This window comes from Eschrichtius robustus, chromosome 12 (assembly GCF_028021215.1).
Source record: "Eschrichtius robustus isolate mEscRob2 chromosome 12, mEscRob2.pri, whole genome shotgun sequence".
Classification (NCBI taxonomy): domain Eukaryota; kingdom Metazoa; phylum Chordata; class Mammalia; order Artiodactyla; family Eschrichtiidae; genus Eschrichtius; species Eschrichtius robustus.
In genome coordinates, this window is record NC_090835.1 from 84,402,280 (window position 1) to 84,426,435 (window position 24,156).

The window sequence follows — 24,156 nt, forward strand, 5'->3', positions numbered from 1 at the left end:
TCTCACCCCCATGCTTCGCCACACCACACCAACATCTACTGAAGTTGGAGAGAAATGCTCCTGTCTTGGAAAGAAGGAGGGATGGACAAAGGTGGGCAGAGTTCCCGTGAATACATCTCACCTTGTTTATTGAATTTGTAATAAAGGAGGTAGTGAGGGAAAGGAAGCACTTAAGAGTCAGGACCCACGTTAGACACCGGGGAGAGAAAAATTAAATTAAATCAACAAGGGGAATATGGGGGAGAGTCAGAGGGAGCCTTGCCCACCTTTCAACATCAAATCAAGAAATGTGGGGGAAAGCAAAGGATCAGGAGAGACGGGGAGACAGACCTTGTCTTCAGTCCGTCCTCCTCTCCCAGAGCTGGGAGTTACGATGCTACTGAGCGAACAGTTCAGAGCAAAGGTTCTCCCATTCTATGCACGGGTGTCACTCCTCCTCCCCACAACCCCCTGGAAAGTGGCCAGGGTTGGCCTTAGCCAACAAAAATGGAGGGCTTACAGGGGAGGGTCCGGGAGTAAGGAAGGGTCAGCGGGGACCCCCAATACTGATTTTCCTCTGGCTGGAGGTGGGCAGGAAGGAGACACAGCTCAAATACTGAGCAGCCAGAAAAAGAAGAAGATGGCGAGAAACAGGAAGAGGGAATCCTGCCAGCTGGAGGCCGGGTGACCCTGTCCCAGATCCACACCTGTGGAAGAGAGGAAAGCTGTGGAAGAAGTATCCACTCGTAGGCTAGAAGCGGGTCTGAGGAGATTCAGAGGGCTCGCTGGTAGTAGCTGAGGGAAGGCTCTTACCTGTACCCCGACGGAACGGCTCGTGGGTATTGAAGACGGTGGTGAAAAAGCCAAAGGGAAAAGCACCAACACCAAATGAGAAGTGAAAGCCCCCAGTATCACCAAATGGCTGGAATCCCTAGGGAGGTGAAGAAAGTCAGTGGGGAACGGGGCAAGTCTTTGGCAAGGAAGGAATACAATCAGACAAGACTCACCCCTCTGCTCTCTGGAGTGGGTCGCTGGCCCTGGGGGCGGGGTGGGGTTTTCAATCTGAGGAAGAGAGGGACTATCAGCAGGAAGTAGTCCCTCCTCTTCCATACCCCACTCCCCAAGCAGAGCCTTCCACCTTCCCTCAGCACCACCTCCCCTCTCTCACCTGGGATCCCGGGGCTTCTGGCTCCCTCGCCCGTAAAGGGGGACAACCTTTTCTCTGCTGATCCCAGCTTTACACACTGGGCACTCTTGCCGCTCTGGCCGTGCCTCCAGCCACTGGGGGAAAAAAATGTAGTGGTTTCCAGTACACAGAAGGGTCTTCCAGCTCCTCAGACCTCCCCATCTCCCTCTTCATCTCCTCTGCGTACGCACCTGATGGAGACAGGGCCAACTGGAAGGGGAACGAGAAAGGTCAAACCAGTTACACAAAAGACAGACACAGCCCCAACCTCAGAGTCCCATCTTACCCCTCTTACCAGGTGTTACCTGCTGTTTCTTTTCATATTTTCCACAACCCCTACCATACTAGCCAACTTGGCCTTGCTGCTTCTCTGATCCTCCAATACCTAAAGCTACATCCATCCTCAACATGCTCAACCCTCTCCCCTCTCCTCTCCCCCAGCAAACACACACACACACACACACACACACACACACACACACACACACAAATCCTCACCCCTCCCTTCTCTGCCTTTCAACTTAATTTCCAGTCCTGTTCAACCACCCATTTCCAGGTCTCCTCTTTCAGCCCCGGCCCTATCCTTGCCCCCATCACTCCCAGACCAAACCCCCTTTACCAGCACCTTCTCCCGCTACTCCTTTTCCTCTCTCCTATGCCCAACAAAGTCCCTATTTCCACAACTCCTTAACCTTTGGGGGCTGCCCCTCCACAGTGCCCTTGTCCCCAAGTTTCTCATACCAACCCTTGCCATATCTCACCTGCATGTGATCCCACCTTCCCTAGATCTCCCTCTACTCAACTGATGCGTGCCTCCCCTAACCTTTGAGTCTAATCCGATCCTACCTGTACAGCTAAGACCCCTCCCTTCCCTGGGGTAAGGTGGCTCGCGTCTCGCCTGCACAGATGTGCAGTGCCCACCCCCTGTGTCCCACTTCCTCTTAACGCACCTCTTAACACAACTAGGTTGGCTCCTACTTGCTATGACTTTCCTTTCCACAGTTCTCCTCTGTACAGACGTGACCCTCTCGCCCACACATACCCAAAAACACGTAAGAACCCCCCCTCAGGCCTCACCTATGAGAATGTGCCCTCCGATTATTTGTATGACTGTACGGTCCCCCCCGCCCCCAGCCTCCCCAGTATAAATCTGAGCCCCACTCCTTTTCGCACCCCTCTCAGATTCTCACCAGTACAGGTGGCCACACACACTGACCACAGCTTCCCGAGCAGTCTCCAGACATATATTACATTCGAAGGTCGCGCCCGCCCCGCCCCGCTCGCGGTTTGGCCCTTCAGGGCCCCCGTCCTCCTCCTCCGCTGCTGCCATGGCCGGTACTGTTTCGGCCCCCGCGTGCCCCTTAATCCCCCGAAACACACATACAGACGCCGCAACAAACGAGAAACCGCCTCCTGCCCACGATCTTTCGGCAGGCTTCAAGGTTTTCTAATCACTATTGGTCTCAGTGCCTGCCAATCATACAAAATCGTATTAAAGGACTGGTCCAAAGGGCGGGGGAGGAAAGAGGTTTACGCGGTCCCGCCCTTGCACAATGACTATTGGCTAATACAGTCACAGTCAGTTTGCAGTGCCATGGGATTGGTAAATATTCCATACGTCCTGTCGCCCCGGCTAGGGAGGGCTTTATTCGTCTGAGTAGCTGCCAGTCATAACCAAAGGCCAGAAGCAATTGGCTCAAGACTACTTAGACCTCGCTCACTACAAGCCCCTGTCTTTCTTTTACTTCCTCTTTCAGAGAACGTCCGGATTCCTTTGGACTTTGGAGCGTATAGCTCCAAAGCAACTAATTGGCTAGAACTCGACGGAAAATGGAGGCGAGGTAAAGCGCGCGTGCGCAGTAGGCGGAGGGAAGGGGTGGGCCAATCCTATGAGAGTTGAGCTTTCTCTGGTCCCACCCCTTCACCTCTACACTGTCGCCATGGTGACTGCTCTACAATTGGCGGGGTTTGGGGTTCAAAGGCCTTGTCTCGGCCTCATCCGGGTCCTCCGACTGCGGTCTCTCTCGACTGATTGGGCCGTTTTTTTCGCCCCTGATTGGCCGAGGTCGGAAAAGACGGCGAAGAGCTCGGAAAAGAGGACAAACGCTAGGGTCGCAGGGTTCAAAATGGCTCCGGCCTCCTTCGGTGACGTAAAGAGCAGAACTTGGGTCCACGCCTCCCTCTTAGTGAAGAAGGGAGCAGAACTGGGATTAGCCCGACGTTTGGATGGTGCGAACATCGATCTGCGGCGCTCGTGTTAACCCATCTCCTTCGGCTGGACGACTCAGCCCGCTCCTCTTTAGGTGATTTACAGAGCAGAAATGAAGTAAAGGCCCATCCCCTTTTTAATGTGACACAGAGTAGAACAGAGTTGCCCTAGACACCGTTTTAAACCTTAAAGAGCAGAAAAGGTCTAGCTCCACCCCTTTGTGAGTGGGTGAAGAGGCAAGATCCACCCCCTTTTAGGCGACCCGCGGCGGAAAGGGGTTAGGCCCGCCCCTTCCTTCTTGTACTGTGCTCCGCAGAACTGGGGTCTTCCTCCTGGGCTGGACCCCTGGGACTTAGGCAAGCTGCTTCAGAGTTTGGGCCTTTCGTACGAGTTTGGGCCTTTTCTACAGTCAGTGGCCCTCACTGTGGCTCAAGGAGCAGAACTAGGTAACAGTCCTCCCATTACCAGTGTTCTTTACATCTTGTTCCTCAGGGCATGTAAACTCTTTCAGGGCAAAGGTGTCTAGTGGGGGTGGAGGCCAGGCACAAGCTGAGGGTTCTTCAACAACATCCTGGTAAAAGTTCCTACGTGACTCAGTGAGGGATGGTGAGAAGTTAGGAGCTGCCTACGGCAGGGGAGGTTAGTGTTCGGGAAGCGTGTAGAGGTTTAGGGAAAAACCTTATTGAGAGGCAGAAGTGGAGACCAAGAAGGGAGGAGTGATGGAATGATCCTGATAAGGGGATGATGGGAGTATGGGGGAGAGGGCAGCAGGGGCTGAAGAGAGAGCTAGGTACATACTACAAAATTAAGGAGGCATGCTTATCCCAGAGGAATCGGCATTCTTCCTCACTTATTTTTTCAAGAGAGCAACCCTAATGCCCAGTTTCCATTGGAAGAAGAGTACATTTTTTCTATGTTGAGGAGAGGGGTAGTCTCAGCTTGGGTGAGTAAGGAGACTGATAGGAAGGAAGGAACTAGAAAAGAAAAGGTACTGAGGTTAAAGTACATCACAGAAGGAAAAGGGCAGGGAGAGGGCCTGAGAGTGTCCCTTCTCTCCAAAGACCAGGAAGGGGGAGGGTGGGGGAGGTCAGTGGAGGAGGGAGCTGGACTGCTGGGAGATAGTGGCAGGGACAAAGGGCAGAAACCAGACAAGAGGGCTGGAGGGTGAGGTGGGGTGAGATGGAGTCCTGGAGAGAAAAAGAAGAGAGGTGAAGAACTCAGAGCTTCGCATATAGTAGGTGCTTGATAAATATTTGGACTTGAATGGGGGAACAGGAAGAGGGAGATGGAAAAGGCTTGGAGTTGGAGGGAATAAGCAGCAGATGTGGGAGTTAAGGAGAAGAAAAGAAACAAGTTGACAATAAGAGGAGAGCTGATGGAGAATGAGAAGGAACGGGCCAAGGAAGGAATACAGCACCAAGGGACACGCAAGCCATGTGTGCTGAAAGGAAGTTGGAGAAAAGAAGATGCAGCTGGAGCCAGAAAAGGCCAGAGAGACCGAGACGGAGCCCAGCTGAGCTCTCGTGGGGTGGAGCTAGCAAGAGGAGACTGAAAGATGTGGGGAGGAGATGCCTGGGTCCCCGGGAGGCGATTGGCAAAACAGGGCGCCCATCACCGCCCCCTACTTCCTGGCCAGCCCCGGAAACCAGCGGGCGTGGGGAGGGGTGGTGGGGGATAGCGGCAGTAGCAGCCCCAGCCCTCAGAGAGACGGCAGGGAGGGAGGGAGGGAGGGAGCTGGGGGGGACAACCCCCCACCATTCCTACCGCTATGGGCCCAGCCTCCCATTCTCACCTCCCCTCCATCGGCCGGGGCTAGGAAACCCCCAAATCCTGTCGCCCCCTTGGCACCGACACCCCGACTGAGGCAGAGACACAGCCACCCGCCACCACCGCTGCCGCAGCCTGGCTGGGGAGGGGGCCAGCCCCCCAGGCCCCCCACCCCACTGAGGTGGGGGCAGGAAAGGGATGGGAGGAGGGGGGAGGAAGGGGCTAAAAGGGATGTGGAGGAGGGGATGGGGGAAAGATTGGGTCTGGGAGGGCGGGCTGGGGAGAGGTTTGGTGGGAAAAGGATACGGGCCAACTTGGGAGTGGGTTGCTGGGGAAAGGAGAGGGGGCCTGAGAGGGAAGAAGGATGGAAGAGATACGAGGGAGGAGAGATGGAGACCCTGTGAACTTGAGATGAGGGTGTGGACAGGGAATCTTGGAGAGGAAAGCCCCAACACCTTCCCCAGTTCCTTTTCTTGCCCTTTGGCCCCACGTGACCCTTGGGGGGTAGTGGCAGGCAGAAGGCAGTTTAGTGCCCTCCTTTCCCCGGCAGAATTTGCTTCCTAGGGATGCCCTGAGACACCTGTTTCTCTCAAGGCACAGGACCTCTTGTTTCTCAGTGGCCTTCCATGCTGTGTTCGACCCTTACTGACATACAGATGCCTTGTGAGGGGCCATGTTTTCTACATTGAGTGGGTGTGCCTTTGATGTGTTTAATGGCTTGTGTGCGGCCAGTTTGTCCTGTGCTCTTCATGGGTTGTGGAGAAATGATGTGTTATCTTCCATCAGAATTGCCTGTTCTCATATGTCCGTGTCTCATGGCCAGTCTTGACGTGTTCACACGTGTGTGTTCTCATCTGTTGCATCTGTTATGTGGTTTCATGTTTCTTGCACATCTTATGTTTACTTTGCATGTTTACTTTAGCATGTAGAGATCACACCTTATTTTGTTTGGGCTCACAGGTTATGTGCATAGTCCCACCATATGCAGTCATCTTCGTGTGTGGGATCTCGTGGCTTAGCTGACTAGCACACACTCACGTTGTGATCGGATTGGCCTGTTTACTGCATGTGTTTTCCCAGTCCCAATTCACACCGCACACGTGTGCCCCTTCGCATGATGTGCTGATGTGACACGTCCACAGCTTGTGTGCTTCTGGTTACATACACTATTTATTTCATAATTTTATTGCCAATATATTTTGTGAGCCGTATGCTCATTAACTCACTTGGCACTCCATTGTGCTTATAAATCCTCGGACATCCCTGCTCTGGAGAGAGTCACTTAATGTCACATATTAGAGAAAAAGGTAACTGGGCCTCCATGTCCCTAAAGAACCATCCCCATATGCCTTACCTTGCTGACCCCACTGGCCTGTGTCTCTTCACACATGTTACATCCGGTGCCTGTGAACAGTCTGTCCATGGAGCTCAGTGCATAGCACAGCGTCACCTCTGCCACGTACATTATCTGTCCCCCGCTCTTTGCACTGTTGGCATGTATTTGATGACAGCGGCATCTTTCCCCTGTGGCATGTTAATCCCCTTTCTGTATGTTTCTCTTGTGTGCAAGATGGTATGTGCCATCTTGTCTAGATTGCTGTCACTCTGCCTTCACCGTGACCCTGTATTGTGTGTGTATATCCAGAGTAGGTTACTGTTAGTCCTGGTGTGTTCATTGCTTTTTTGGTGGCTTTTCTTTTCATAGTTAATAGTCCTCAAGAGGGTAGCTCTCTGATTGGTGTTCAGAACTGTTGTCTCGTTAATTACGGCTATGTGGGTATGTACACAGCCTTATAATCTGTTCAGCAAATGTTTATTGAGCATCTTCTCTGCTTCCTTCCATCCTGGGCATTGGGAATAAGACAATCCCTGTCCTCAAGCTGCTTACACGTTAGGGAGGGAAACAAAGATAACCTCAAGCGGTTACACCCTGTCTAGTGTCCGGATGGGTGGTTCTCAAACTTATGTGCACGTCAGACTCACCTGGATGGCTTGTTTAAAATAGTATACAGATTCATGGGGCCAATGGCCAAAATTTCTGATTCAGTAGTCTGGGGTGAGGTCCAAGAATTTATTTTTCTGCACTTGGAGAATCAGTGATCAAGGTAAAAGTGTAATGAAAACACAGGCCTGGAGGGGTTCAGGAAGACCTCCAAAAAGTGACACTGAACTGTATCAGGCAAGTGAAGCGGCAGAAGAACATTCCAGCCAAAGGGAACAGCATGTTCATGGCACAGAAGCGTGAAAGATAATGGTGTGTCTGAGGAACTGAAGTAAATCAATTTGACTAGAGCGAAAAGGCTTTTGTAGGGATGTGGCCAAAGGTGTAAGGAGAAGTCAGCTTGTCAAGAAGGGCCTTTGGGCAAGAGAGATGCTCACATTTGTGTCACAGAAACATCTGTGGTTGCCATGTGGAAGATGGATTGAAGGGGAAGAGTTAAGAGCCCGTTGCAAATAGTCCAGGGGAGAAACGCTTGTTCCAACTTGCGGGGGCAGTAGGATGAAGCAACTCAGAAAGCCTATTGTCCTAGAGCTGGCAGAGTCCCATTTCCTCTATCACCTGTTACCTTCACCCTTGGCAATGGACTTACCTTGGAGCACAGCCCTTCTGTCATTGGAAGGGAGTGCCTTTGGCCTTAATACGAGTAACAGATATTTGCCTGAACACCGTTTTTGTGAATTGTGACCCTGCTCACCGTGGGGCAGAGTGGAGGAAGGAGGAAGAGCCTAAAAAGCAGATTCCGCATGCCTGTGCCTCTTCCTCCCGAGCTCTTTCCTCTCCCAGGGCAGGTGGTGTAATGACCCTTTTACTCTCTGCCCTCCTTTTTTCGCTTGGTGAAGCCTTACACACTGCATGCCTGACCACATTGCCTGCAGTGTTGCTGGGAGGGAGGGAAGTGGGTGGTCGGATTTGTTTGCCAGTTTGTGGAAGCAGGATTAATAGATATAGGTATGTGCATGGGTTTATCTGGGAACAGGGAGCCTGCCTGGGTGGAGAGGGGTTTTACTGGGTATGAATTTACCATCCTTTACCGGTCATGGGTGTGATTGTAAATTTGCGTATGTGTGTGAACAGGTCAGTCTTTGTATGACTGTGTGTGTCCGAGTTTGTGTTAGTGACAGAGCCTTTATTCTTGCCAGTCAGCCCCTGGAGAATGTCTGTGAGTGTTTTGTCGTTTCCACTGTATCTGCTGCGTGCTATGTGTGCACTTGTGTGTATATACACAGGCAGCAGCATAACCAAGTGGTTAGGAGCACAAGCTGCTTAGCTTTAAGCTAGGAAGTGCCTCTTAGGAGTCATATCACCTCAAGTAAGTTTTTTAACCTTTCTGGGCCTATCTCCTTTAAAACGTAAATCGTGTGTTTCATATTTAAGGACTTAACATAGTATATAGACCAGCCCTGTCCAACAGAACTATAATGCAAGCCACATATGTAATTTTTAATTTTCTGGTAGCTACATAAAAAAGGTAAAAGTAGCACGGTAAAATTAATTTTCGTGTATTGAACCCAGTATGTCCAAAAGGTTATAATTTCACAAAGTAATCAATATAAAAGATTATTAATGGGATATCTTACATTCTGTTTTTTTGTTTTTTTGTTTTTTTATAAATTTATTTATTTATTTTGGGCTGCGTTGGGTCTTTGTTGCTGCGCGCGGGCTTTGCGACGAGCAGGGGCTGCTCCCCGTCGTAGTGCGTGGGCTTCTCGCTGCAGTGGCCTCTCCTGTTGCAGAGCACGGGCTCTAGGTGCACAGGCCTCAGTAGCTGTGGCTCGCGGGCTCTAGAGCGCAGGCCCAGTAGTTGTGGTGCACGGGCTTAGTTGCTCCGCGGTATGTGGGATATTCCCGGCTCAGGGCTCGAACCTGTGTCCCCTGCACTGACAGGCAGATTCTTAACCACTGCGCCACCAGGGAAGCCCTACATTCTGTTTTTCATTCAAAGTCTTTGAAATCTGATGTGTATTTTATATCTCTAAGCACCCCTCAATGCAGACTAGGCCACATTTCAAGTGCTCAGTTGCCATATGTGGCTGGTGGCTACCATATTGGACAGCAGAGGGATAGACCATTGTAAGATCCTTACCAGCTACAAGCGTTAGCTATTATTAATGTCCTGTTGTTGTCATGTGTCTGTGAGTCGTGGATGTCCATATCTTGTGTCTCATGTCTGAATGTATCTGGATCCTTCAGGGAGACGGGTGGGAGAGCAGTCCTGAGCCCCCATCCCCACCGCCCCCATCCTCGAGAGGCTTTCTGGACAGGCTTTAATGGGAGCCCTGGCCCCCAGAGCCCCCCCAAACCCTGCCTTCTGCACCTTGCCCAGCCCGTCCCCCATCCAGGAACCAGGCCCACTGCCCTTCGCCCCATCCCCTGCAGGTGACCAGAATGGAGCTGTGGCCAGGGCTGTGGACTCTCCTGCTGCTGCTCGCCCTCCTGCTGCCCACTCTGTGGTTCTGCAGCCCCAGTGCCAAGTACTTCTTCAAGATGGCCTTCTACAACGGCTGGATCCTCTTCCTGGCTGTGCTCGCCATCCCTGTGTGTGCCGTGCGAGGACGCAACGTCGAGAACATGAAGTGAGGGGCAAGGGGCTTTGGGTGATGAGGGAACCGTAGGGTCAGAAGCAGGCAGTGGGTGGGGAGGGCACTGAGGGTGCAGGAGACACTGAGCGAGCCCAGGGACAAGGAGGCGGAGCAGACTGCAAAGATGCCCAGGAAGCCGGGCGGGGGAGGGGGGCCGAGGCCTGCAGGTGGACGTCAGCAGGTCCCGCTGGAACCCCTTGCCGTGTGGAACCTCCGCAGGATCTTGCGTCTGATGCTGCTCCACATCAAATACCTGTACGGGATCCGAGTGGAGGTGCGAGGGGCTCACCACTTCCCTCCTTCACAGCCCTACGTGGTCGTCTCCAACCACCAGAGCTCCCTCGACCTGCTTGGTGAGCCGCCTCCCCTCGCCACGCCCATCCTCCCGCAGCCCTCCCCGGGATGGCCTCCCCTAGAGGTCCTCCACCCTCCCTCATCTGGGGCGTTGCCCCCTTGCTCCCTCTGCAGGCCTCTTTCCCTGGGGTAGAGCGGCCCTCATAAGCAAGATAATACACCTTTAGTCACCTTCTCTTACTTCCGCGGGCTTCCCCCACCCCTCGCCCCCAGGCCTGCCTCTTCCTTTAGCTCTAGTCCCTGGGTGACGACCCGGGTGAGGTGGGCTGCTTCCTGTGACACTGCTCCTCAGCCCGCCCCCACCTCTGCCCTAGGGATGATGGAGGTACTGCCAGGCCGCTGTGTGCCCATTGCCAAGCGCGAGCTACTGTGGGCCGGCTCTGCCGGGCTGGCCTGCTGGCTGGCGGGAGTCATCTTCATTGACCGGAAGCGCACTGGGGATGCCATCAGTGTCATGTCTGAGGTCGCCCAGACCCTGATCACACAGGATGTGAGTCACCCTGGGGAAATGGGGGTTATGGAGTAGAACAGTTGTAAATGAACTGATGTGCAGGGCCACCAGGCCTCGGAAGTCCCATTACAGCATCACAACCATTCTCTGATCCCTCCACATGTGTGTCTTCCTTGACTCTTTCTTTCCCAGGTACGGGTCTGGGTTTTTCCTGAGGGCACGAGAAACCACAACGGCTCCATGCTGCCCTTCAAACGTGGCGCCTTCCACCTCGCAGTTCAGGCCCAGGTGATTACTCCTTGCCGTCTACTACTGACCCTCAAGCCCCCACCATCCCTTCCTCTCTTGGCAGAGGCTGGTCCTTGGGACCTCAGAAGGGAGCCGTGGGCTGATCGCTTTTCGTTTCCCTCAGGTTCCCATCGTTCCTATAGTCATGTCCTCCTATCAAGACTTCTACTGCAAGAAGGAGCGCCGCTTCACTTCAGGTGAGGGCTCTGTGCAGATCTGGGGTTGGCGGGTGGCCAGAAGGGCCATGGGAGAGGCTAGAGGGACGTCGCCATGGGGCAGGAGCTTCAGTCAGCGTCAGCACTGAGATGTCCACAGGATCATCTGATGTGACCCCACATCAGCCAGTAAGTATTTATTATTTATTAAGCACCCCCTATACCCTGCTAGATGGGTAACACTTGGTCCCTCCAAGAGAGGCCATTACTGTCTAGCCGGAAAGATAAAGCCTGTGTGTGCAGTTAACAGCATTCGGCGGTAAACACTAAGCCCCAGACAGTGGGGCTGGCAGGGTGCTGAGGTGTCTGGACTGGGGCTGGGGAAGGCTTTGTGTGGGAGGACCTCAGAGAACAGGTGGCAGCTGGTAAGCTGAGGGGGAGTTGTCCAGGGCAGAGAACTGAAAGGTTGAGGAGGGGAGTAAGTATCAGGGGAGCTCAGAAACCTGTGGGCAGACTCCCGGTAGACAGGCCATGATGGTGCTCACCCCTCTCCCAGGGCGATGTCAGGTACGGGTGCTGCCCCCGGTGCCCACAGAAGGGCTGACACCAGATGACGTCCCAGCTCTGGCCGACACAGTCCGACACTCCATGCTCACCGTTTTCCGGGAAATCTCCACTGATGGCAGGGGTGGTGGTGACTATCTGAAGAAGCCTGGAGGGGTGGGCGAGGCCCAGCTCTGAGCTCCCTTCCCATCTACCCACCACCGTCTCCACACCTACCAGCCCAGTGGGCCTGAAGCTGGGCCAAGCCCTCTTCCTCATTTCCCCTCTCCCCACTTGTTCTCTTCTTTGGAATCTTCAACTTCTGAAGTGAATGTGGTTACAGCACCGCTCCCTGCCCCCTTCCCAGCACCGCCCCCCAACAGACTCTTGCCTAGGTGCAACCTCCACCCTGAACCCCACCTTCTGTGCCATCCTGTCTGTGGGACAGTTGCCTCCCCCTCATCTTCAGTGGTTCAGCCTACACAAGGGTAGGAACACTCCATTCTGTCCCCAGTGGACCCTCTTCCTTTGTGGTCTTCTCTACCTCTCCACCCCACACTGGCCAGTGGATTCATCCATTCTGTGGAACAATTTCTCACTCCCATGTCCACGGATTCAGTGGACTCATCCATTTGTGAGGGCGACTCCTCATGCTGTGGCTGGAAGCTGATGCCTGGAATACTTCTCCCAGGCTCATCCTGGAAACATTCCTCAGCACCTTCTCCCTCCTTCCCGTGGAGCCTCCTGTCAGTGGGGGCTGGACTCTGTCACTCAGAGGTCTCATCCCTGCCCTCGTCCAAGTGCCCAGGGTTGAGCACACACTGGGATGCCACATTTCTGCCTCCCCTCATCCCCTGGGTATAGTTGTTCTGTGGTCCTGGCCCCACCAAGCCCCCTACAGCCCTGCTGTACCATTCTAACCAGACACAAGGGGAAGAGGCAGACATCAGGTGCTGCACTCACTTCACCCTGGGGAGTTGGGGAAAGGAACTGAACCCTGGCTGGAGGGGATGGGAGGGCTTTTAATTTATTTCTCTTTCTTTTGAGGCTTCCCCTCTCTGAGCCAGTTTTCATTTCCTCCCTGTGGCATTAGCCACTCCCTGCCTCCCACCCCAGATCTGTGCTCACAACCACAGAGGTGGGCTGGGAGCAAAAGGAGAGGGTGGGACCCAGTTTTGCGTGGTTGATTTTTATTAATTATCTGGATAACAGCAAGAAACCGAGAATAAAGCTTGAGAGAGATCTGGGCACTTTCTGGCTGCGTTTGTTAAGGAGTTAAAAAAGCAGTTCTCATTCCAGGCCTCTGCCCCAGCCGGAAGACTCAGGGGCAGGCCAAGACAACCCGCCTTCCTCCTTTCTTCAGCTTTCCAAAGTTTCCATTGTTCATTGCTCTTTAGTGGCAGATTACCTTATCTGCAGCTCCCCAGCAGGCCAATCCCAGAGGATTAGTGGGTCCAGTTTCTGTATAAATTAGTGGGGCAGGGGCTCTGCAGAGGCTCCTTAGCTCCGCCGATTGAGGCCTGGGCCCAGGCTGTTGTCCTCACAGGAGCCTGGTTAATGACAAGGAGACAGGCAGACACGTTGACTGTGGGCTTCTTGGAGGCCTGGAGTGGGCCCTGGACACTGAAGGATTGACAGTCTCACTCACCAATAAGTGGAACCACCAAGTGGGAGACAGACCAGGAGAAGGGGTGGTAAAGTGCGGAAATCTGGGGAAGGTATGGGGTGAGTGAGTGGAGGAGCAGAGAGAGATTTTGGACAAGAGAAAACTGAGTTGGGAAAAGGTGTCTGGAAGAGCTGGGGGCAGCTGTTGGGAGATGGGGGGTCCCCACAGAGAGGGGCATGGGGACTCACAGGCACCTAGCCTCTCCTCCAGCAGCAGAACCTGGTCACTGAGAGACTCAATCCTGTCGCCTCGGCCCCACAGCTCTGCCACCTGTTCGGGCTGCAGCTCTTCTGGGGGCATGGGCAGCACTGCTCGGACCCAGGCCCCAGCCTGACTGGCCCACTACAAAGGAAGGGACACCTCAGGGTGTTGGGGGGTGGGGTCTGCCACCCAGACCTGGCCCCAGGCATCTGCACTCACCTGCTCCAGCCGCTCCAGGCGCCCTCGCAGCTCGCGAATCTCCCGCCTCAGGGCACGCTCATCGTGTCCAGCCTCCCGAACTGGGACAAAGGAGCGAGCCGAGCGTGACCACTGTCCTGGCCCTGCCTCTGGTCCGGCCCTCCGCATGCCCCACGCACCCACCCACTCACCGGCCACGCTGCGGATGCTGGCACTGGTTGGGGGCTCTGGGGCCCCTTCTGCGCAAGTGCGCCCGTCCGGGCCCAGCACCAGGCCCCGGGGGCAGCCGCAGGTGAAGCTGCCTGCTGTATTGAAGCATCCGTGCGAGCAGAGAGTGACGCCAGTCCTGCATTCATCCACGTCTAGTTACCGGAAAGAGGAGGGGGCTGAGGCGGGCGGGGCGGAGGGGGGCGCCGCGGCGGGTAGGGAGGTCCTGGCGCCACCCCGAGGGAGGGCGAGCCAACTCACCCACGTGACAGTGCTTCCCACCCCAGCCCGGGGCGCACTCGCACTGGTCTGGCCGAACGCAGACGCCTCCGTTCTGGCAGGGCTTGGCGCAGATGGCTGCGGGCGCCGGAAGCGGGGTTCAGAACCGAGCGGAAGGCCTGGCTCTCCAGCCCGGCGGGGCGCACCTCCCCCGAGGCCTGGGAAGACCCAGCCTCACCTTCATCACAGGTGAGCGCCCCGGGATGCCGCTTTTTCCAGCCCTGGCAGCACACGGCGTGGGTCTGCTGCACCTCCCTCCTCACCTCCCGCCAGGCCACATGGTACGTGGTCCTGGAACACAGCGCCGGGCTCTGGACATTGGCATATGGGTCCTGGTCCCGGTTTGGGGGGTTCGTTCCTCTTGAGAGACCCCAGAGCCCAGGCTCCCCACCCCTCACCTGTAGGTGCTGCAGACACGCCTTCCAGAGCACAGAGTCAAGTAGGGCTTATATACGGGTTGGCTGTAGGACTCGTTGTAACGGAGTGGGACCACCAGCGTCTGCTTGGAGCAGACCCCCTGACTGCACCCATGCGGGGGAAAGTGAGAGGCATTGAGTGGGCCAGGCCCTGGGGAGCCAGGAGCCCCACTTCCCTTCAGGCTCCACTGAGGCCCCACCCTCCCTAAAAATGACAGCCTCCCCGCCATTCTAAACTTTGTTTTGCCACCTGTGAAGCCCCACCCCCAGCAGGTTTCATGAAGACCTCACCCCTGGCCCTGCCCCCTCTGTTATCACCTCTCTTTGAGGGATCCACCCTTGGCCCCCTCGCCTGTCATCAGTAGCAGGAGGAATGAGAGTCCGCCTAAGACAGTGCACAGCTCAGCCCTGGACCCCATGTTTCTCCTTGACTTCAGACTCTGCCAGCTGCAGGCAAGAAGAGGTTAATGGAGGCCCTTCCCCTCTCCTGTTAACTTCTCCAGTTCCAGCCCTTCCAAGAGCAGTCTGCTGGTGCCCTTTAAGTGGGGCAGGACATTCATTTGCACGCTTGCACTAGCCACCAGGATTGTCTACACCTGCAGGTACATTTAACTAACACCCCCCCTTCCTTTAGCACATCATGGTCCATGCGGCACCATACAAGCTCACAGCCCGACACACTCCCTCCACCTCCCCTCATGACCCTCCTGTCTCTGACATGCCCTCTTCCATCCTAATCCTCCTACCTTCAAAATATCAGATATGCACCATTACACCCCTTTACACCTTGTACACACCCACACACCTGGAAACCCCACCTTAAACACATTCCTGCTACCCTCGCGCACCCACACCACCACATACACCCTGGACCCACTCCCCTCACTCAGACAACACACCCAACTCACACTCACTCTAAGACTCTGAGTGACCCCCAGTCTTTCCCCATTGACGTTCTCTCCCCACCTGTCTTTCCCCCTCTCCTGGAGACTTCAGGCCACCAGCCTCAGAAGCAGCAGCTCAGACTGGTGGGCGGGCTGGGCGGGCTGCAAAGGAGAGGAGGGGCGGGCCAGACAGAGCCCTCCCATTCCTGCCCCCTCCCACAAGCCTCCTCCACAGCTGGAGCTTGGTCAGTTCAGTGGGGTCCAGATCCCACTACCTTCACCCCCCCCCCCAGCCAAGCAAAGGGCCCCTTAGAAGTCTCTTCTCAACCCTATGAGGCCCCCTATTTTGGGAACTCCCCCAAATCAGCAGAGACTACTAGCTTTAAACACCAGCAGTACCCCTGGCCCTTGCCCTCCACGCTTCAACCCAACACAGACTAGGGAAGAGCTGAGGGGCAGGAAAAGGCAGAGCTGGCAGAGAACTAAGTGGGGTCAAGTCATGGGAGAAAAGGCAAGATCAGATGAGGAGAGAAAGAAGGGTGTGGTGGGGACTGTCCAGGGCAGTAAAGGGAAAATTGCCCCCATTTCTTGATGACATTTGTTAGGGCCTGGTGGGGGGTATGCAAAGTTGAGTCAGCCACCGCCCCCCATGCCAGAGCAGACAGGGCCTTATTGTCTCCACCAAGATTCCTTCTTTCGAGGAAGAGGAGGCTCATTGTCCAGCCCCTCACCCAGCTCTGGCCTACAAAGGTCAAAAAGGGGCACCACAAATGCCCACCCTGACCCTTAGCCCCCTCGTCTAGCCTGGGGGTGGCTGGCGCATTCCACCCATGAGGCTGGGGCCCAAACCACTAGAGCCCTGGGCTCAGCCCCCCAATCACAGGCTGGGACAGGAAGAGAATTGTCCTCAGCAGGAAAGAACCCGCAGAGAATCAGGAACCCACACAGAATGGGCATTGAGAGAGCGGAAACACCAAGGGGGTCCCACCCCAGACCAGGCATCCGGGCACCCGAGCCTCAGGCTCTCCATCCCCACCCTCCTTGGGGAGCCAGGTCTCCCTCAGCTGGAAATGAGTCAAGCCAAACTGAGTAAATGGAACTTTATTTCCATAAATCCAGGGGTAACACCCATTCAAGGGTAGCTAAAAGAGGGGCTGGAGCCTCAAAGAAACTGGGCACCCCAATACTGAACATAGGGACTGGGGGATCCCCAAACCTGAGATGGGCCTCACAGGCCACAGATATTCCCCAACACTGACACTTCAAGAACGGAAATGTCCCCATAGGGGAGCCTCGGAACCCCACTCTCATGGGTGGTCCTTCCTGGGGGTCGGGAGGGCTCACAACAGGGGAGTTCAGACGAACAGCGAACATGGGGAAAACAGAAGCTAAAAATGTCCTGAGTGGCCTGGAAGGAGACCCCTGTGGTGGGCAGGGGCTGGGTCCTCCGTCTCCAGCCAGAGACGCAGAGCAGCAGTAGGAGCAGCCATGAGTTAACCTGCTTTCTCACTCGCCACGCTTGGCCTTAAGAGGATGGGAGAGCTCGGAGCAAGCCCCAGACGAGAGGAGAGGACACGAGATGGCGGATACCAGGATTTGTCGTTCACAGAGGAGCGGAGGAAGGGGCCCTGGGAGCCCTGGTTGGTGGGGGCAGTGGGGGAGCAATGAGGTGGTCACGGGCACACCAGGGCCTGACATCCAAGGCTACCACTTGGTCTCCGGGCTGGGGGGTTCCCGAGGGATCCCTCAGGAGAGCCAAGGTTCAATGCAGGTCTCATAAAGGGTACGGTTGGAGTGCCAGGCCGTGTGGGAGATCCCAGCCATTGGACACCTCACTATGGCCCCCCGAGCCAGGAGAGTCTTCAACCCAAAAGAATCCCGCAGATAAACCTTCAAGGTGGGCAAAGGGGCATGGAAGAAAGACATAGGGAGGACAAAGTAAGTTCCTGCTGGTGTCCCAGACCCCCTCCCCACAGGGTGAACCTTTCAACTCCCGTGTCAGTGGCAGAGAGAGCCACAGACAGCTGGGACAGTGCGCGCAGAAAGGGAAAGTAATTCCAATGAACTCACCAGTTGCTCCTCCATCTCCAAGACCGTCTCATTTGCATCATAGAAACCAAAGAAGCTACAAAAAGATTGGGGGGGGTAAGGGGGAGGTTATCAGGAGAACTGGAGAAAATCAGGGTGGGCTAGGGTCCTTCAGGAACTCATGGCCTGTTGAGGACACAAGCAGCAAGGAGGACACTCAAAATACCAATATTTAACTGGGTATCATGTACCTCCTGAGGTGATGCACTGAGGGTACAGCATCACTTCTGCAGAATTCCCATCAAGAATGCATAATCTGAATCTAATCATGAGGAAATAGCCAACAAACCCAAACAGAGGGACATTCTATAAAATAGCTGGCTCATACACTTCAAAAATATCAAGGTCGTGTACAAAGACCAAGGAAGTATTCCAGATTAAAAGAGACTAAAGAGACGTTGACAACTTAAATGCAACACGGGATCCTGGGTTGGATCTTGCACTGGATTTTTTTCTATAAGGACAATTGGGAAAATTTGGATAAGGTCTACAGAGTACTGTATCTGTGTTAATTTCCTGATTTTGATCATTGTATTGTGGATATGTAAAAGAATGTCCTGTACATAGAAAATAGACACTGACATACTGAAGTTTTCAAGGGTGAAGAGATATCATGCAACCTGCTCTCAAATGGTTCACACACATACTCCGTACATATATATGTGTGTATATATATATATATGGAGAGAGAGAGAGAGGGAGGGAGAGAGAGAGGATGCTAATGTAAACTCGGTAAGATGTTAACATTTGGGAAATCTAGGTGAAGAGGATACAAGATTGCTTTGTACCACTTTGGTAATTTCTTGAGTATGAAATTATTTCAAAATAAAAAGTTCTTAATTTATTTTAAATTAAGAATATTTAACTGGCATGGGCACTGAGTGGACACAGGCCACAAATAACTGAACAAATGCCAATATGGGCTATGGGAGCAAAGAGGAGAGGCTACTACCCTAGCTTTAGAGCATCAACAAAGGCTTCCCAGCGATTACCCTGGACTAAGGAAGGCTGTCCCAGGCAAATGGAACAGCAAGAGCAGCACAGAGGTAAGGCACAGCTGGGTGCGTGGGGTGCTGGGTTGGAGGCCTGGAGGCCTTGTTGAAGGGCTGGATTTCATACGGTAGGAAAGCAGTAGGGGCACAAAGACCTGGATTTAAACTCCGGCTCTGCCACACACTCCCCACTGTGTGTGGTTGATCATGTTGCTTATCTTCTTTGCCCTGTATAAGAACACCTCCTTTGTAGAGAGGAAGCAAAACATTGTGGTTAAGTCAGACAGCCTGACTTGACCACTTACCAACTCTATGAATGTAGGCAGGTTATTTAATCTCTTTGTACTTAAGTTTCCTTATATGTCAAAAGAGGATAATAGTAATTACCCTATAGGGTTGTCGTGAGAATTAAATGAGCTTTATTTGAAAAGTACTTAGAATAATGCTTTGGGACATAAAAGGTGCTATATAACCTTGAGCCATTATTATCTTCACAGGATAGTTTGAAATGAGATAAAAATAAATCCCATCTCTAACTATTATAAGGCATGTTACTCATTCACTTAAAACCTTCCAATGTGTTCAATGTGTCTCATTCAGAATTTTCAAAAATCAAGGGCCATGGTTGCCAGGGGCCAGGGAGTGGCAGGGATGAGGGAGTTACCATTCTTTAAAGGGTATGGGGTTTCAATTTGAAGAAAAAAAAGGTTCTGGAGATAAATAGTGGTGATGCTTACACAAGAATGTGAATGGACTTGATGCCACCGAACTATACACTTAAAAATGGTAAAATTTTATGTTGTGTATATTTCAGGAAAAAAAGGGGGGGGCTTACTTTGCCCCACAAAGGCTCTCTGTAACTGGCTCCCTGCTACCTCTTTCACCTCCTCTCCCACCCTCTCCGTAGCTCCCTGCACTCTAGCCATATGGGCCTCTTTATTCCTCAGACATGCCCCAGGGCCTTTGCAGGTGCTACTCCTCTCCCCTGGGTTGTTCTTCCCCCAGTTTGATCACAACCCTTTCCCTCACTTCCTTCAGTCTCTGCTCAAATGGCAACTCTTCCAGAAGGACTTCTCTGGCCACCAGCTAATATAGGCCCTGGCCATCCTCTAATCCCTTCCCCTGCCTTATTTTATCACCACTTGGCATATAGATTTACATTTCTTGTCTGTCTCCCCCACAAGAATGTAAGCTACATAACACCATGGACTTCTCTTTCATTTACTACTGCATCCCCAGGACCCAGAACAGTGCCTAGGCACACAGAGTATTTGTTGAGTGACTAAAGTAGATCAGGTGACATTTCAGATCACTCATGATGATCAAAGGCAGGCACATAGTGCCATGAAGCCATGGATTTTCCTGAGGAATAGGATAGAGGGGACGAGGCTGGAGGCTATTACAGTAGTCCAGGTAAGTAAAAGAGGTGGTAGGAAATGTGATTACATGGCATATGGAACTATATACACGTACCAATGTCATAGTCCTGGTTTTGATATTGTGCTATAGTTACATAGGATGCAACCATTGGGGGGAACTGGGTGAAGGATACACGGGACCTCTCTAAACTATCTTTGCAGCTTCCTATGAATCTGTAAATATTTCAAAGTTAAAAGTTTTTACAAAGGGGGGTTGGTAGGGATGGAGAGCAAGCAGACTCTACCTAGTAGAGTCAGCAGGGCTTATTGACTGGCTACATATGAGGCTAGGAGATGACTCCCAGGTTTTGGTCTTGGGTGACAAGATGAATGGAGGGTAGGGGTATTAACTGAACAGTGGAAGGAGCAGGCCAGTTTTAGAAATGAGATAAAGATTGGTGGGGGCTGGGGTGTCCTTAGCCAATCTTCAGGCCACACAGTCCCTTATTACCTGGACTGCCAGGGGGTAATGACACCATCATCAGGGCCCCCAATCAGCACCAGGCGGCCCACACGAAGAAAGTTCTTCCGCCAAGCTGCAGGGTGGGAAGAAGAGAGCCTGAGTCAGTCACAGGGGTCAGGCCAGGTTGGAGAGGGGAACACAGGGGGTCAGAGAAGCAGAAAATGGGACCAGGGTAGGAGCCTGGGGTCTTACCAGTGGCATTGGGATGGTCTCTTTCCCCATTGATCAGGGCCAGGAAGCTGCTGGCATTGAGGTACAAGTCATCATGGTGGGGGTCTGGGTACAAACAGCAGTTAGAAAGGTTGTCAGAGAAGCAGGGAGAAGAGGCAAGACCAGAGGCTGGAAGACCAATCGGGAGGCTAAAGTAATAGACAAGGTGAATAGTAATATAATAGTAGCCATAATTGTAAACATAATAGCAAACATCTTTTTCTAACACCTACTATGAGCCAGATACTGTTCCAAGTACATTACATTCATTAATTTATTTAATCCTCATAACCACCCTATAAGGTATGTACTATATATCATTATACAGATGAGGAAAATTGAGTCACAGAAATGTTGAGTAACTTGCCCAAAGTCATGCCGCAGGGCCAGGCTTCAAACCCAAGCAGTCTGGACCCAGCAGCATCCATGGTCTTAAAAACTATACCAGGCGTTTGCAAACTATGACTCATTAGCCAAATCCAGTTCAGTGCTTGTTTCTGTAAATAAATTTTATCGCCAACACAGACACACTCATTCATTTACATACAATATATGGCTGCTTTCACATGACTGTGGCAGAACTGAGTGGTTGTGACAGAGACTGTACGGCCTGCAAAACCCAAAATATTTACTATCTGGCCCTTTAAGGATACAGTCGGCCAACCCCTGCAGCAGGCTATACTCTCTAAGGCAAATAAGGTGATAAACGTAAAGCATTTTGAACAATGCCTGTTCACATAGTAAGTGCTCAATAACGGTTAAGTTATCATTATCATTGCTGTTGGTTATGGTAGAGGTGGGAGCAGCAGGCCCTATCCTCCAGGATGCCCTTTCCATGGAGGCCCCAGTTTGGCAGGTCCTACTCACCATGCCAGTAGTTGCAGATGGAGAATTCCTGGCCCCAGGGGCTATAGCAGATGCGGTAGAGGTTAGACCTCATGGAGGTGGGGAACAGCCACTTCAAATAGTCCGTGTCTGGCAAGAGAACAGCAGTGCCAGGTGGCTCCAAACTTGTGCCCTCAAGACTCAGGGCCCCCCCTATGGAGCCCACAGTGCCCACTCACCTCCATACTGTCCCATCTGTGGAGAGGAAAGAGAGATGAAAGAATCCACATTGTGTTCATCCATCACAGACAGCAGTGCCCGGCATACCAGGCCCCCTGCAGGCAGAACACCACATTGGGCAGGGACTTAGGGACAGCCGGGCCAACATCGCCCCCCGTCCGCACCCCACACACACACAGTGTACCTAAAGGAAACTGAGGCCCAGAGAAGGCACACACCTCACACCTTGTGTCAAAACATCCACGTCATGTAAGTGACAGAGCCAGAATTCGATACCGGGTGTCCCGACTAACTGTAGGGTGCTTTTTACTGTCCCACTACCTTTTGTGTCCAAGAACCATGGGTAATGGGCAAAGAAAGGGGCAGCAGTGCAGGGAGCCTCCCTCCCACTCAGGACACACACAGAGGTAAGACCCAGGTACTGAGGGAAGTCAGGAAAGGAGGGCTCAAGTATCAGGGCTCTGGCTGAAGCAATGTGGCTCAAAAAAGGGAACACTAGGCAGTGTCCCTCAGATAAGGATCAAGCCTCAGATAGGGCTTAGGAGCTGGGGTGGGGGAGGGTGCCTACCCTGCGAGTAGCAGATGAGATGCACCCCTTGAGGGGCCTTTGCCATGATGGGGGCCACAGCCTCTCGGAACCCTTGCACCTGTTCCCACAGGGGCCGCAAACTCTCTCTCCCATCGAAGAGATCGAGCACTGTCACCACAGTCCCAGGGTGTGTCTGTGGGAAGGGGGCAATGCCCCAACCGGGGATGGACGATGAAGCCCCTCCACACCGCCCTCAGGCCAGCGCCCACATGCCTACTGTGCCCTGCTAGAACCAAGGATCTCTCGTCCCCAGACTTTCCCCACGCCAGCACCAGCTCCCCGAGGAAGTTGGCAGGCCCAGCATTCAGTTCCCCGTTCTCCTTCCCCAGCCTCTGAAGACGCCACCAACGCCCCACAACCGTGGGTCCCCTGCCAGACCTCGTTGATGTATTCCAGCAGGTGGCGGAAGCTGTACGAGCTGTCAAAGAGCCCATGCACCACGATGACCGGCTTGTAGGAAGCCCGATGGGGCTCGGGGGTTGCGGGCAGCAGCAGCAGCAGCAGGAATGGCAACAGGAGCAGGAACCCCGCCGGGGGGAGCCGCAGCCCCGGGAGCCCCAGCATGCTCCCGCCTGAGAAGGGGGCGATGAGGGCCTGTGAGAGAGATGACAACACCCCCTGCCTTCCGAACAGACGCCGGCAATCAAGCCTCCCCTGCCCGTTCCCACACCAGGTCCTTGTCACAAAATATCCTACTTTTACTCTAGTCCTCTCCCCACAAACACACCCCCCAACCACATTGTAGACGCACTGACGCTCACCCAAGCCCTGTCCCTAACTCAGCGGGGACTCTGTCCCCAGGCCAGCATCTTCCTAATGCATCATCCCAGCCATGCAAGACCGGGGTTTTGCAAGAAAGACCCCTGAGCAGCAGCGCAGGACCCCTGGAGAGTGCAAACTCCCACCAGGCCTGGGTCCGTGAGCCTCGCTCTGCCCGCTGTTTACTTCCCTGCAGCTTGGAACCCACGTGGGGGAGGGGAAGGGTGTAAGAAGAACGCGCGCAGGGGAATGACCGGATGGGAGAGGGGAGGCTGCTCAGGGTCGCACTCAGCCGTCACGTCCGGGGCTTTCCCTACCAACCGTGCCAGTGTCCCCCGCAACGCAGGCCGGAGACTTGGAGGGGCAATGGAACAATCCATTGCGCCCAAAGAGCGGGGGAGGAAATAGGTGGAGCGATCCATTTAGACCGGCGGGGAGAGGCAGAAGCAGCAAACATGTCCTGGGAATTGAGAGACTGCCTCTTCAGTCCCTGCGGCAGCAGCGACCCAAGGGTCCCATTTCCCGGCCTTGATTCGCCCTACTTCCCAATTCAGGCGTCCGGCTCCGCAACGGAACACGGAGTTCTCTTTCCCCAGGGAGGCGCTGGGAGAACAGACTGGGGAAAGGCAGTCCTTCGCATTTCGTCGTCCGTCTGATGAGGGCTGAAGGTAGCCCAGGCGGACCCTACTCCTAAGCCCCTCCCTCCCGCCCGCGCCGGATCTGCGTCTTACAACTCTTCATCCTGAAGTGCGTGTAGTGCCCTTGTCTCCAGAGTCACGGAGAGCCCTCGAGGCCCCTCGAGGTAAAAGTGCAGCTTGGCCCAGTTTCTTCTGCCCTACTCTGCTCCGGGGCCCATCTGTGACACACACACCCCGCTCCCCAGAGGCGGAGGGCCCCTAGGGCAGCGCTGACTCGGGCTCGTTTGCTTTCGGATGAGTCTTTCCACCAGAGCGACTCCACAACCCCGCCCTGAACTTGGAACTCCTTGTGGGCGGCTCCTTACTCAGACCTTCCCACCCGGTCTGGACTTCTGAACTCCAGGCGTCCCGCACCTCTCCACCTGTGACCCCTACCGATACCCAGGTGCCCGGGTTAGGGCTTTTACTTAGCATTTAAAGACGTTTCCCTTGATTTAAAAAATAAAAAAAAAAAAAAAAATCGCAGCTTCTCTGACTTCCTCTCTCTATTCACAAGGTCTTTGCCAGTCT

The 24,156-nt window shown here is 53.7% G+C and overlaps 4 protein-coding genes across 18 annotated transcripts; 1 reads left to right on the top strand and 3 right to left on the bottom strand.

Annotated features, from left to right (window-relative positions):
• Positions 1-111: 111 nt before the first annotated feature.
• RNF5 (ring finger protein 5) lies at positions 112-2,540 on the bottom strand. 2 transcript variants are annotated; one of them, XM_068556934.1, is made up of 6 exons: positions 2,356-2,540; positions 1,357-1,375; positions 1,148-1,260; positions 987-1,041; positions 793-910; positions 112-686 (listed from the first exon to the last, which is right to left on the bottom strand). In XM_068556934.1, the coding sequence occupies exons 1-6, from the start codon at positions 2,493-2,495 to the stop codon at positions 589-591; spliced, it is 543 nt and encodes a 180-aa protein (XP_068413035.1). In that variant the 5' UTR covers positions 2,496-2,540; the 3' UTR covers positions 112-588. The 2 variants fall into 2 exon arrangements, with proteins under 2 accessions (XP_068413035.1, XP_068413036.1); XM_068556935.1 differs by lacking the exon at positions 1,357-1,375 and having other exon boundaries at positions 2,356-2,438.
• Positions 2,541-2,829: 289 nt separating this feature from the next.
• Positions 2,830-12,755, top strand: AGPAT1 (1-acylglycerol-3-phosphate O-acyltransferase 1). 6 transcript variants are annotated; one of them, XM_068556930.1, is made up of 7 exons: positions 2,830-3,006; positions 9,520-9,716; positions 9,942-10,075; positions 10,391-10,566; positions 10,720-10,815; positions 10,940-11,012; positions 11,527-12,755. In XM_068556930.1, the coding sequence occupies exons 2-7, from the start codon at positions 9,529-9,531 to the stop codon at positions 11,709-11,711; spliced, it is 852 nt and encodes a 283-aa protein (XP_068413031.1). In that variant the 5' UTR covers positions 2,830-3,006; positions 9,520-9,528; the 3' UTR covers positions 11,712-12,755. The 6 variants fall into 6 exon arrangements, with proteins under 6 accessions (XP_068413031.1, XP_068413030.1, XP_068413034.1 ...); XM_068556929.1 differs by lacking the exon at positions 2,830-3,006 and adding an exon at positions 3,234-3,468; XM_068556933.1 differs by lacking the exon at positions 2,830-3,006 and adding an exon at positions 3,722-3,820.
• An 88-nt stretch (positions 12,756-12,843) lies between these two features.
• On the bottom strand, positions 12,844-15,524 carry EGFL8 (EGF like domain multiple 8). Of its 4 annotated transcripts, XM_068556925.1 has the most exons (9): positions 15,447-15,524; positions 14,799-14,927; positions 14,463-14,585; positions 14,243-14,355; positions 14,047-14,142; positions 13,770-13,940; positions 13,600-13,679; positions 13,368-13,521; positions 12,844-13,063 (listed from the first exon to the last, which is right to left on the bottom strand). In XM_068556925.1, the coding sequence occupies exons 2-9, from the start codon at positions 14,897-14,899 to the stop codon at positions 13,014-13,016; spliced, it is 888 nt and encodes a 295-aa protein (XP_068413026.1). In that variant the 5' UTR covers positions 14,900-14,927; positions 15,447-15,524; the 3' UTR covers positions 12,844-13,013. The 4 variants fall into 4 exon arrangements, with proteins under 4 accessions (XP_068413026.1, XP_068413027.1, XP_068413025.1 ...); XM_068556926.1 differs by having other exon boundaries at positions 14,799-15,473; XM_068556924.1 differs by lacking the exons at positions 14,799-14,927; positions 15,447-15,524 and having other exon boundaries at positions 14,463-14,719.
• A 926-nt stretch (positions 15,525-16,450) lies between these two features.
• PPT2 (palmitoyl-protein thioesterase 2) lies at positions 16,451-23,881 on the bottom strand. 6 transcript variants are annotated; one of them, XM_068556919.1, is made up of 9 exons: positions 23,680-23,881; positions 22,568-22,761; positions 22,169-22,322; positions 21,600-21,695; positions 21,403-21,510; positions 20,518-20,601; positions 20,314-20,398; positions 17,435-17,489; positions 16,451-17,254 (listed from the first exon to the last, which is right to left on the bottom strand). In XM_068556919.1, exons 1-9 carry the CDS (start codon positions 23,687-23,689, stop codon positions 17,111-17,113), a joined length of 930 nt encoding a protein of 309 aa, XP_068413020.1. In that variant the 5' UTR covers positions 23,690-23,881; the 3' UTR covers positions 16,451-17,110. The 6 variants fall into 6 exon arrangements, with proteins under 6 accessions (XP_068413020.1, XP_068413023.1, XP_068413018.1 ...); XM_068556922.1 differs by having other exon boundaries at positions 22,568-22,783; XM_068556917.1 differs by lacking the exon at positions 23,680-23,881 and adding an exon at positions 23,270-23,657.
• Positions 23,882-24,156: the final 275 nt, after the last annotated feature.